The sequence below is a fragment of the Cricetulus griseus genome, chromosome 6, assembly GCF_003668045.3.
Source record: "Cricetulus griseus strain 17A/GY chromosome 6, alternate assembly CriGri-PICRH-1.0, whole genome shotgun sequence".
NCBI classification, from domain to species: Eukaryota; Metazoa; Chordata; class Mammalia; order Rodentia; family Cricetidae; genus Cricetulus; species Cricetulus griseus.
Window position 1 is genome coordinate 145,611,254 of NC_048599.1, and position 13,067 is coordinate 145,624,320.

A 13,067-nucleotide genomic window follows, 5' to 3' on the forward strand; every position below is an offset into this window, starting at 1 on the left:
CCACAGCCAGACATTCAGCAGAAAACACAATGAACTCCAAAACCAGAGACAACATTTGGTGCATGGGCACAGGTGTGTGGGGCTCTGGACTCCACACTTACAAGTTAGTGTCTGAACAAGAAATTAAACCTTGGGAAGCCCCAGCTTTCTCCCAACTGTAAAACAAGGTCTTGATCCACTCCCTAGTTGTTGCAAACACTGAGAAAGGATATAGAAGAAGGGCCAGAAGGGTTTATGACACACAGAAGGCACCCAGAAAAAAAGCAGGTGGATTGGAGGGCTTAAGAGCACATGGATTCTGGCTGGGGCCAGAAATGGGAGGCACCATGCACTAGGGGTCTGGCCCACTTCTTTGTCTAGTTTAACCTGCTCTGGGTCAAGGGGCACTTACTCAAAGCTAAGCACTAACAGTAATCCTAATTCTCACTGACCACTTGGATGAAAAGGGAGATGGAATCACTGTTCTGCTGTTTGCTGCTTCTGTACTGGACCAGCAGAGGAGGCTGGTGAAATATGGAGAGCAGTGGGCGCCCCAGAAACAAAATAAAAACAGCAACACCTGATACAGAGTACTTTTACAACAATAAATTCCACCTCACTCTGAAGCAATCAAGCCCCACTGGCTGCAGTGCTCTCAAAGCTAGCTACAGTTTCAAAAGCAAACCAAACAAACATCCTGCCTAAAGAGGGGAAAGTTCCTGTTCCTCAACCTATCAAAAAGGCGCTGGCAACTCACAATGCTGTAGCCAACCTCACAGAAACCACCAAAATGCTACACACAGGTCACCCATTTAGTCAGCAGAGCCCACAATGCACCCCAGAAACAGACTTGTTTGTACATAGGGCTTGGCAGTGCCTAGCATCCCTGCCCTCTTAGCCAAGTCACAGTTAAATTTTATTTGCTTATACTGAAAATAAGCTTCCAGCAGCCCGGGGCAGGAGGTGGAGACCATGCCACACCACTATACCCTTTCCTTGGTTCAGTTTTCATTTTCTAGCAGGTTTTATCTGTAACAGCTCAGGGCTTAGTGCTCTCACACCCAGGAGGTATTAAGCAAATATTTACCAGTGACTCCACATGTGTGACCCCAATATGGGTTTAGGGTTAAATACCTGCACCTGCCCAATCCAGAGAAAATCACTAAACAAAATGCTTCTGCCCCCTGAAAAATCCTGTATTATGGGGAACATAAAAACCAACGGCTGCAGTTTGCAAAATACTGGTACCTGCTGGCGGTTACCAAAAAATGCTTTGCAATTAACAACTCATTAGCGGAATGTACGAATCCTGCCAGTGTTAAATATCATGCTGTGAATTTAATAAAGAACATGTGAAACAAAAAAATTTTAAATACTACTGCCTTTACTATCAAAGAGAAAGAGGGACAGAAAATGGAAAGGAGAAAAAGGAATGAAAGAAAGGAGAAGAGGGATGGAAAAGGGAGGGAGGGAAGGAGGGAGGCACAGAGATTGATTAAGTGAGCACACACAAGGAATATCTTATTTGCTAGGAGATACATGGTCTGGGATGGCAATGCACTCCACAAGGCATTATGACAGGGATTTTTTTGTTTGACACATGCTGCCAATTGCAGGAAGGTGGGTGCGCTTGCAAGGGTCAGATGCTGCTCCACAATGCACCCAGCAGCAGTTTTCAAGATGGCTGCAGGCAGCCTCCAACTGAAGCAGACAAAGAGCTGGGCCTCAGAGCTCAGGAGACCAGCCTGCCCAGCCCACAGCAGGTCTGGCCCAGCCAGCAGTCATCTCCATGCTCGCCCCGCCTCTCTCCCCTGGTTTCTGAGTTGCTGCTGTGCCCTGGGGATCAAGGCAGCCTTTGTGCCTAGGAGACAAATGGCTGTTCCAGGGGCTGTGGCCTACTTGGTGGTGGGGCACGGCCGCCACCAGCCAAGGAGCCTCTTAATGAGAAACGCCCAAGATATCCATGGCAGAGGCCATCGCTCAAAGTGGCTTGCCCTGAATTACATATTTTCTGACTGCAAATTACTTTTAACAGCATCTCTACCATCACTTCAATTGACCTTCCTAACAAAAGGCCATTTATTAACTTGCACTCCATGTTTCCTCAGGCTGTTTGGAGCCTCCAGCCAGAAAGAAGGGTAGGAGCAGGAACAGAACAGTACCCTGTCACCCAGGGTCGTGGGCCAGGCCTCTGCCAGGAAGAAGAGGGCCCATGAATGAGAGCCTAATAGAGGGCCAGGAGGGAGGGCAAGGGAGCATGTGTTTAAGACCATCATTGACCTACCAGGCAGGAGGTGACTGGTTAAAACACAAAAGGCCTTCCTGCAGCAACTCTTGTTCCCCCTTAGTGGCTACTCAGCTATGTGAACACACCCGTTAAGTTTGCACAGTACTCTGTAAGTCAGCTGAAACTCGCCTCAGAGCAGGAGGGCCCACCAAGTTAGCTTTATAAGGGGAAACTGAGGCTTGTTCCCAGGTCCCGGCAGCTGGCAGAGGCATCCTCCTCAATCTAGCCTGTACTATGTTTCACTACACACAGAGACCAACATCCTGCCCAAATGGGAAAGCAGTTTCAACACTAATTATATTTTAAAATGCCAAAGCACTTCTTTGTCTGGCCATAGCTCAATAAGTCAAGCAAAGGGGAAGAAAGTACAGAAAGATAAAAGTAACATGGGATTAATTTTCCTCACACCTCAGTTTTGAGATTCAACATTCCCCTCATAAATAATTTACAACAATAAAAATGAGCTAAGGCCATGTTTGTGTAGGACAGAGGTAAATTCAGGCCTAATGAGGGAGATCTGAGCTCAACACAGGAGGGGATGGGTTGATCTATGGCCTGACGCATGCAGGATCCACAGCACACAGGGGCTCCATTACCAAGCATAGCAGCAGGGCCATGCTGGAGGGAGGGAGCCGAGAGACAAGCCTGTGCCATCCAGCTGCAGCTGTAGGAAGGCATCCACAGGGAAAGCCAGAGTAGACCTCCTAACTGGGTGGCTGAGCCCATCTGAAACGCAACTGGTTTCAACACAGGTCAGGTAAGGAAGCATGGTGTTGAGTACTTGAGAGTCACATCCTCTCTTGGCCATGGAGACAGTGACCTTGAGCTGTTCTCCTAATGTAACCTTCCAGGCCATCAGATGCCAGCCCCCAGTGGACTTTCTGAGTGGGGGCATGTGGCCTCTGCTGGATCATTCCCAGGCTGAGGGCTACAGAGCCCTGCTCCAGGCATCTGCTCTTGTGTCTCCCTGAGAGATCCCTCCTCCAGACAAGAGTGTGTGCACACACAGCACAAGGGGAGGTGAGTACGGTCTTCCAAGGGAGGGGATCTTCCCCCCTCCACACAATGTTAGAAACATTTATGAAGGAGGACTGGCTGGGAGGAGGTTTGGTCCCCTACAGCATGGCACCTCAACAACACTGTCATCCCAGGCTCACAGAGAAATGAGCTTTAACTATGAAGCCCTTTCACAGTGTGGTGGGTGGATGCTGATCAAAGAGTCACCCACCGTTCACTCATTCCCTAAAAGTCAGCATTTCTGGGTTTCACTGATGCTGCTCATTGTTTTCAAATCAAAGGAGAAAGTGGGGCTACTGTAGCACAGCTGAAAACTCCGGGCAACTTTGATAATCATCTCTGTTTAATTTCCACAGCCTTAGTGAGCCTGGGGTTTATCTCATTTTATCAGCTCCAGTACTGAAATGAAAACCCAGCTAACAACACACAGTCCCTCCACAGAGGCCCTTCCAGCGGTGGGGAGTGGGCCTGCAAGTTTAAAGTGTTTTCCAGGGCAAGGACTACAGGGGGCAGGAGCTGCAGCCTTCAAAGGAGGCCTGGCCTCCATGCCATCCTGGCCTCCCTGCAGAGCATGGACAAGGCTGTCTCAGAAGCAGCGCCAGCACTGCCCACCAGGGTTAAAGGCATGATCACATATCTTATGAAAACAAAGTACAGGGGCGGGGAGGGCAGGTTAAACCGGCCAACTGTAATTGAAATGGCAAAAATCAGTAAGTCCCTACAGAAGGATAAACTGTTCAGCTTTCTTAAAGTCCAAACTCAAGGGCACCCAAAACACAAACTGTCTTCATCCTCTTGCTTATGGGGCAGGAAAGGAAAGGGAGACATGTTCACTCTCCAAGGGCACAAGGGCAGACTCTCCCCAGTGAAGCTGCAGCTACAGCCAGGTGTCCTCAGGCAAGGAGAGCTCTACTACTCTTTCCCAGTGGCAGGGTGGGCTCTGGGACCTCCCAAGCATGAGCACCTTTCTGCAAGGAAGAGAGAAAAGGCACAGCCCTATTCTGAGGAAGGTGGACTATGGCTGGGCCTCCACTGATCACACACACACACCACACAGAACACAGAGGTCAAAGACCGGCCCCATCTGGGGGGCTTCAAGTTGAGACCAGGAGATATGCAGCACCCAGACCAAGTGCAGCCAGCCATCAGGCTACCGGAGAGGGACAGTGCACAGCTGAGGGACATCTGCTGGAGAACCTTCCAGAGGACCTGCTCCACCTGCATGATGGCATGAGCACAGCTAAGTTGGTGACCATCAGAAGTCAAATCTCTGGGCTACTGCTGTTGAACAGTCAGGGCAGCAGGCCACTGACTATGGGGAGCGCTGCTCTGATACCAGGAATGACAACAGATATTCTTCCAAGCTCTCCTAGGTCACAGAATTTTCTAGCTAGGAAACTAACAATGGTGATCACTTCCTTTTCCCCCAGTAAAGCTCTGAGTTTTTCCTAACGGAAGAGTCTGGTATACAAATGCATCAATCCAATCAGACCTTTCTCAGATTTCTATTAATCGTTTGAGGACCACACATGGTTCCCATAAAGCACACAAACATAGGATGAAGCTTCCCACAATGCCCAGACAAAGCTCTAAAGGAACCCAGCTCTCCACAAGCCCTGGAACCCTGCTCCACATATGTCCTGGAACTCAGCTGTGCACATGTCCTTGAACCCAGCTCTACACAAGCTCTGGAACCCAGGTGGAAGGCAGAGTCCAGCAGGACACAGGTCTGCCTGGTTTATGATCACAGCAAATCAGGGATGATCCTGCCAATTCCCACCGGGTTTAGCCTGGTGATGCCATATTGGAAGATCCTAATAGAAGGAAAATGCCCAGCAAACAAAATCATCCTAGGAGCTCCCAAGAGCAAGGATCCTTTTATGTTTAGTATAAGTAAGACATACCATTGTCCTGATGGCCAGCATCAGCAGAATGGAAGTGCCATGTTAACTCACAGCCCGCATCCCTTTTGGCTTTCCCATCTTCAGTGTTTCTCTAGTACATTCATCAACCTAATCAGTCCATCTGACAGCTGGCAGCTCCATCATGGCCTTCCAGTTCTCTCCTAAAACTCAGGGGTGTATCTGGTACCCTGTTGGCTAACTTTACCTGCATATCCCACTGACACCCCCAACCAGCTCACCTTCATGCATCCTCCTACAATCCCTCCCTATCAGGTCAGATGTCTGTGGAGAGCTAGGATGAGACTCCTACATGTGGTAGCAGGAGTCTTCTGGCTGATGGCAGCTTATATGAGAGTGTCTCCTGGGACGCCTCTAAAACCCATAGCCCAGCCCTGAGTCCTATACCAGAAACAGACTCCAGGGTTGATGCTCAAACAGCTGGTCACCACCTGCAATTCAAGAACCCCATTGCAGGTCCTTTTCACATGTTTGATAAGAAAATGATGAATGAATGAAATTAACTTGAAAGTGACCTTCTATTGAAAAGAATTTCAGAATAGTTCCCCATCACAGGTCACCCAAAAATACCAAGCTTCTTTCATAGACACACACCCCACCATCCAACATGTCAAGCACCTCTCAAGTTTTCCCAACCTTCTCCAGCTGCCCATCCAGACAAGGGCCATGACCCTGAGCTCTCTATCACCCTTAGCAGTTGGTCTCATCATACACATATGATCATGTAAACAAGTGTGAGCAAAGGTGCGTGCACACACAGCCTTGTTGCTCAGGCTATCACACCTTCCTAATACTGTTCAAAGATGTGCTATGTGTACCACAGTGCCATGCTCATGCTAGGTGTTGAAGATGCAGTCTATGTATGGATAAAGAATGAATAAATGAGGTTCTTGCCTTCTCAAATACTGCCCAAGTTTCACTGGACTGAGGATAGATACTGCATAGTGCAGCAGAAGCAAACCTACCTGAACCCTTCTGATGGGACCCTAGGCAGGGTCACTGATGTCACAATCTCAACTCCAGAAGTACATATCTGTGGAGGAGAAGGGCCCTGCAGTCTCATATTCTTCTAGACTTTTCCAAAAGAGATCTCAATGCCATGGTGATGGATGAGAGCCTGGCAGGGTGTCTGGCCCACATATTTTGGAAATCTATTCCACCCTACCACCAGTTCACGAGAACCCAGAATTTCTATTGTCTTTTAGACATCAGCTAATAGCTGCTGGATGTCCTGGCCTATGGTGAAGGCTCCTATCTAAATAATAATAGACTCACCCACCCTGAAGGCTACTGAGATGTGCTTGCTGGTGTGGGGTGCCTGAAGGCTTGAGTAGTGCTGCAAAGGAGTGTCTTTAGGATTAAGGGAAATAATTGGTATCTGCCCTTTCTACATGACAATAGATGTCTTCTGCCATTGCCCCCACGTTTAGATGGTTACTTAAGATGCTGCATTAATAAACTGGGTGCCTTCAGTATTAACTGATTGCTCTCCTGTTATGAACAGATGTCTCTGCCTTTTCTTTAACGTCATGGGATAGCTAGCCTTCCCTCTTCCACATTCCTCCACTCAGGGTCTGACCCGGGGTTGTTCGGCTGGTTCTGACAGCAACCCCAAAGACATGGGTCCGAGGTAGCAGGAGCTAAAGGTGCCCCAGCTGGCTGCAAAGAGACTATCCTGAGGAGCCTGCCCAACAGCAGCAGCCTTGCTCCCTACCCTGGTTCTGGATCTGGGCTGAGACTGGATAATGCAGACTGGGAGAAGAAGCTCCACAATGCTGAGTAGCAGCAACAGATGAGATGTGAACTCAGGCTGCAGGGAATATCCCAAAGCAAGGGGCTACAAGTGAGGCAACATCTCTTTCAGAGTGAACAGCTGTCCCCCTAGAAGACAGAGGGTGGCGATGGTACAAGTCTCAATGACATTGACAAAGACACAGTAGTGTGAATTAACAGAGACTTCTGGGGACATAGCAACCAGCAGACAGGCTCTGAAAAAAAAGTTTATAAAATGCCAAAGCAAACAAACAAAATCCAACTAAACTCAGTTTTTAAAAAGGCACTGCTGCCTATTTCACAGATAAGCAATGGTGCCAAGGCCAAGGGAAGCCAATGGTCTGAAGCAAGGTATGCCAGGACTTCAGCTATGTTTCTCCCACCTACACAAATTCCTTCAAGCCTCCCCAGGCCTCCTTATGTTACCAGCCATTTGGGATGGCCAGCAGAGCATAGTAATGGAGACAAGCGGCTTTCCAGTCAGATCAGAATGCCAGTTGAAGCTCAGACACTCACAGCTGTGTGGCTCTTTGCAAATCACTCAAAACAGGCCCGAATTTTCACCAAATGAAGCCAGAGTAGTAGATACATTTTCTCTACAGAATTAGTATGTAAATAAAACATCTAGAATTGCACCAGAGGACACAATCAGCAGAGTAAAAAGGCAACTCAAAGAATGGGGCAAGATATTTGCCAACCATATCTGTTCACAGCAACTGATGAGAAATTCTATCCAAATCCATAAAAAACTACAGCTAAATAGGAATCAACTTACTCATTGTTTTTAGTGGGCAAATGAGAACAAACATTTCTCCAAGGGTGAGAGATGCATGGCCAGTGTGCAGCACTAGAAAAGATGTTCACTAAGAAGTCCCTGGGAAATGAAAGTTAAAACCCAAACCATAGTCAAGTATCGTGCATCAGCTGGGTGCCTACCAAAAGAAAGGGATAACAAACACTGGGAGGAAATGGAGAAATCAGAAACTTCACTGTTACTGGTGGGAATGTAAATGTTGGCCATCGTTTTATGGAAATAAGTATGCTAATTCTCCAGGGGATTAAAAATAACATTTCCACATGATCCATCTCTAGCTATATGCCCCAAAGAATTGAAATCAGAATCAGAGCAGCCTCATTCAATGGCCAAAATACGATGAACAGGCAAATGAAATGCAGTCAGTACGTTCAATTATACATCACTCAGCCCTGGAAATGAGGGAAAATCTGACCCACACTAAAACATGACAAACTGTGAGGATATTGTGCTAAGTTAAATAAGCCAGTCAGAAAAAGGTACACATCGTAGCATTTCAGACCCATAAGGCTTCCAGCATGGTCAGACTCAGAGAGACAGGAAATAGAATGGAAGCTGCCGGGGGCCATAAGGAAGTGACATGGGGAGTTGTTCAATGATTTCAATTTTGCAAGCCAAAAAAGTCTAATGATTAGGGCTGGAGAAATGATTCAGCCTTGAAAACACAAGATGACCTGAGTTCAGCGCCCCCTCCCCCCAAAAGCCAGACGGAGGTGGGTGGCTGGCATTGGAGAGATGGCTCAGCTGTAAAGAGCACTGGTTGCTCTTCCAAAGGATCTGGGTTCCATTCCAAGCACCTACATGGTAGCTCACAACCATCTGCAACCCCAGTTCCTGGGGCTCTAATACCCATCCTCTATGGGCACCAGGGATGTACACAATGCACCGACAAACATGCCAGCAAAACATAAAATAAATACATAAATAAAAAGTCAGAAATAATAACGCTCACTTGTAATTCCAGTGCTGAGGAGACAGAGATAGGAGCTTTCTGGGCAGCCTAGGACAGCCTAGACTAATTATCATGGACCCAGGCCAATGAGAGACCCTGCCTCAAAAAACAATGCAGATGGTTCTGAGAAGTAGTACCTGGGGATGACCTCTGACCTCCACATACACGAAAATGTACACAAACACACATAGAGAGAAAAGTTCCACAGACCAGTTGCATAACCACGTGACTAGATTTACTGCCACCAATCTATACACTTACCACTGACTCTGTTGGTAAAGTTGGTGTTGTCCCCATTTAACACTTTTCTAAAAGTGTCTGAAACTGTGGTTCTCAAACTTCAGTAGGCATAAGAACACCCCAAATGAGCCTACTAAGTACACAGGTTCCAGGGTTCCTTTCCTGGACATTCTGCCTCAGTGATGTCTGGGAAAGCAGCCCTGGAATCTGTATTCCCATAAACTCCATAGGCTTATTTGGCTCATTAAGAACTCATGTATGGGGCTGGAGAGATGCTCAGTGGTTAAGAGCACACTGCTCTTGCAGAGGACCCACGTTTTTGCTGGCTCACAACTCCAGCTCCAGGGGCTCCTACACCCTCTTCTGGCCTCCATGAGCACCTGCATTCATGCATACATGCCTACACACACACACACACACACACACACACACACACACACACACGCACGCACGCACGCACGCACGCACGCACGCACGCACGCACGCACGCACGCACACGCACGCACGCACACACTTTTAACTATTGTATGGGCCAGGAAAATGGTTTAAGCAGGTTAAGGCCCTTGCCACTAAGCCTGATGACCTGAGTTTAATTCCTGGGACCCACATGGTGGAAGGAGATAACTGACTCCCACTACTTGTCCTCTGACCTCCACATACATGTAACCCTTGTCCTGCTATCACACACAAAGATGATCTTTAAAAAGAGTCACCATGTGTTTCTCTCCTTTAATGGCCATAAATGTCTTTTGAACATTCTGTCAGTATCTAGTTTTTTAATTTTTAAAGAGTGGATGTGGCATGTGCACACACGTCTGTATCTATAGATAAAAAGAACACAGGAACACATTAGTAAAAATCCCAGCTACAAGGCAACTAAAGGGCCCTCCTTTCTCAGAAAAGCTGAGATACTGAGCTCCTGTGTGTGGCCCTGGGACCTGGCCCCATGGGGCTCTCATATTTCTGCCAGGACAAGCTGAGCATCTCGCCAGGAGTGTGTCAACTAAACCAAACACCGCCCAAAGGATGTCCCCAACAAGGGAGGCGATGTCACACACCCCGCTGGTGGTTCTGCCTGCCAGGCAGCTGGAGTAGGGAACTGACTTAGGCCCCTGCTCTGGAGACAACACTAGGAAACCACAATTCCCTGGGGCAGCACAGTAAGGTGAAGGTTGAGAGTCCCAGGGCAGTAGAAGAGCCAGGAGAGGAAGCAGTTTACTGCAGGTGCCCTACCACCCCTGCACCACCAACCGGGAGGCAAAGGAGGCTCTGCTCACCATCCACAGCCCAACTATATCCAGCAATGCAGTCATTTGTCACTCCCATACTCAACTCCATTATGTTAAAAATTAAAAAAACTAGTCCATTATGTGACTGTGTGGTGAGGCTATTGCACTTTGGAAACGAAGCTTGGAGCAGTGGGACCCAAGCCACTGGGCTTCTGATCCCCCTGAAGCAGACCTGCCATGAAATGGGCAGAAATTCAATGTTGGGACTCTCCCTTACTCCTTAAGCCTTGAGAAGGCATTCAGCCATTGTGTTCAAATGGCCATGCGGTCCTGTAACACATACAAAATCAAGATATCCCTGAGTTCTTTTTCTGATGGGGCCTGATCTCAGCAGCAGATCATGTAAGCATCTGCTGAGGGCCGGATCCCACTTAATTCTCATGAGGCTCTCTGCCTCTTTGAAGGATCAAGTACTTTCCTGACTGCTGATCCTTATGGGCTAAGTATTATTTGTAAGCCACTTTTACAATTAAGAAAAATGGAGAATCAAGAAAGGGATAGTGATTTATTAGGGTCACCTAGGGTCTAAAGAGTGGGACAGAACAAAATGATCCCTCAAATTCAAGCTGCATTTACTATGACATAGCTTGTTATTGCCCTGAGAAGGTCCTTCTTAGGCCTTCAAACAGGCACTCAGAAATAAACTAAGTAAGCAAGTCTGGTTACCAAATGCTTAACAGTAACTGCTAACTGGGCTCGGGGGGGGGGGGGTTATGTGGCTCAGTGGTAGAGCTCACCAATATGCACACACACATTTGATTCTGAGCCCTGATCCTGCCTTTGCTGATAACTGACCACACCATGGCAGGCACTATGTTAAATTCTCCTGCAACACTTAATTTATATTCTGCCATAACCCTACGATATAGTCATTAGCTTCAGTCTACATACCAGGAAATGGAGACACAGAAAAGTTCATTAAAAAAGCCAGAGACCCAGGCCAAGGTCTCATGCTAAAGCACTTAACCTTAGTGAGATATTCTTGAAGTGGCCAGGGTCCACCAATATATGCACAACAAAGATCTTTAAGCTGTATCAGGAAGGGGTGGACAATGAGAATGAGACAGGGTGATTTTATATGCAATGAACCAGCCATCGATCTGTCAATCGAACTCCAAGGGTCTTGGTGACTAGGCTCCCTGCAGGAGCTCTTAAACGTCAGTGTGGCACAATTCCTCAAAGCATCCCCAAGCGATTTCCCAACTGGCAAGAAAGGGTGCCACCATCTTCGGTAACTAACCTCGCCTACTCAGAGTTTGTCAGTTAGTATAGGTTTCTCCAGAGCTTATCTTCTAACTTTTCCAAGGCAGCTGATAAGATTCGCTAGCCCTGTTAAAAGAAAATAGGACCCAGCCATCTGTCGGGAAACATACTCTCCAAGAAGGCACCACTAGAGACAAAGGCCCCGAAAGAGGAGCCCTGCCTGCTGTCTGCCAATGTGGCTGAAATCCAGGCGCTCTGGGTCTCACATGGGGGCAGGGAGAAGGGGCAATGGCCATTTGCCTTGGGGCTGGCTGTCGTTTCTCCTCTCGTCTTGCTGAACAGGTCCTTGGGGGTCAGGGGACAGAAGAGAGATTGGCTGATAATTCAGGGACAGCTGTGTGCTGAAGACAAAGGGAACAAAGATGCTCCTGGTCTACCTTATTCACAGTTCCTGTCTCTGAGGATGTGATCCCCTTAGGCCTCACTTGCCCTGGCTGGAGTCACTGCAAGGGGAGGTTCATCAACATGCCCACCATGCTTCCTGGATGGCTGGTCACCTTGCAGACAGGTGCCCTACAGTTTGGGTACCCCCAGGTAATGATGCCTGAGGGTCAGGTGCACGCTCATTCGCACCCACGTGACAGCAGAGAGCCAGACCCCAGACCAGGAGAGTCAAGGGAACTGTCCCCAGCGTGTGCCCCCGGTGGAGACCGTCACCCCTCACCTGGCTCCACCCTCGGAGCGGAGCTACCACTCGAATCCCCAGCTCGCTCCAGCCGCAAGGCCGAGCCGGAGCCCTGAGAGCCTGCAGCACCGCGCCGGGCGAAGGCCGCCCTCCCGGGCCTGTCCCCACGCGGGGCCGGGAGCGCAGCCCGCAGGCCTGGGCCCCGGCCGGCTCCTCCCGCCCGCCGCCCCCCGCCCGTCCTCTCGCGCCGGCCTCACTTAACTGTTCCCCGCTGGGGCGGCGGCTGCGGCGGCGGCGGGTCCCGGCTCCGTCTCACGCAGAAGCAGCTTCTCATCGCCCGGGCGGCGCGGGAGGAGCCGGGCCCGGGGCCCAGGCGGCTGCAGCCGGCGCCGCAGCTCGAGCGCTGCCTCCCCGGGAGCGGCGGCGGCGAGGGGCGGGGCGCGGCCTGGCGGCGGCGGCGGCGGCAGCGACAACGGCAGCGATGGCTCGGGCCGGGGCCGGGCGGGAGGGGCGCGCAGCCTGCGGCGAAGCCGGGAGCGCACCGCCCTGTGGCCCCCGGCGCCCTCGGTCCCCGCCCCCAGTCGGCCTCTGCTCGGCTCCGCTAGGCCTCGCCGTTCCCCTTGTCCACCGCTCAGCTCGGCCGTAGGTGCCTGGAAGACGCTGCGGCACCCAGGCCTGCAGGCCCGGAGTGGCCCTTTGCAGGGACGCCCTCCCACCTGGCCCTTGTAGGCTTGACTGCACCCAGGGGCGATCCCCTCTGCTCTCCCCACTGCCCGGCTAACCTAACGCGGTGCAGCCGGGCCTCAGACTGACCCCACTCTGAGAGCAGGTTTCAGCTTGCCCCTCTTGCTGGGCAAATGATTTACCCATAGGGACCTGGGAGCAACCCTTAAGGAGGCATCTAGA

General features: G+C 49.8%; 1 protein-coding gene across 9 annotated transcripts in view; it reads right to left on the bottom strand.

Annotated features, from left to right (window-relative positions):
- LOC113836527 (multivesicular body subunit 12B) overlaps positions 1 to 12,600 on the bottom strand; it is a 161,364-nt gene extending 148,764 nt beyond the window's left edge. For 3 of the 9 annotated variants that reach the window (XM_035446830.1, XM_027423738.2, XM_027423737.2), the window contains exon 1: positions 12,424 to 12,599. In XM_035446830.1, coding sequence (XP_035302721.1) covers positions 12,424 to 12,495 — 72 coding nt within the window. In that variant the 5' untranslated portion in view covers positions 12,496 to 12,599. Of the gene's footprint in view, positions 1 to 12,423 lie in introns of all 9 variants that reach the window. The other 6 variants (XM_027423736.2, XM_035446831.1, XM_027423741.2 and 3 more) reach the window with 4 other exon arrangements.
- Positions 12,601 to 13,067: the final 467 nt, after the last annotated feature.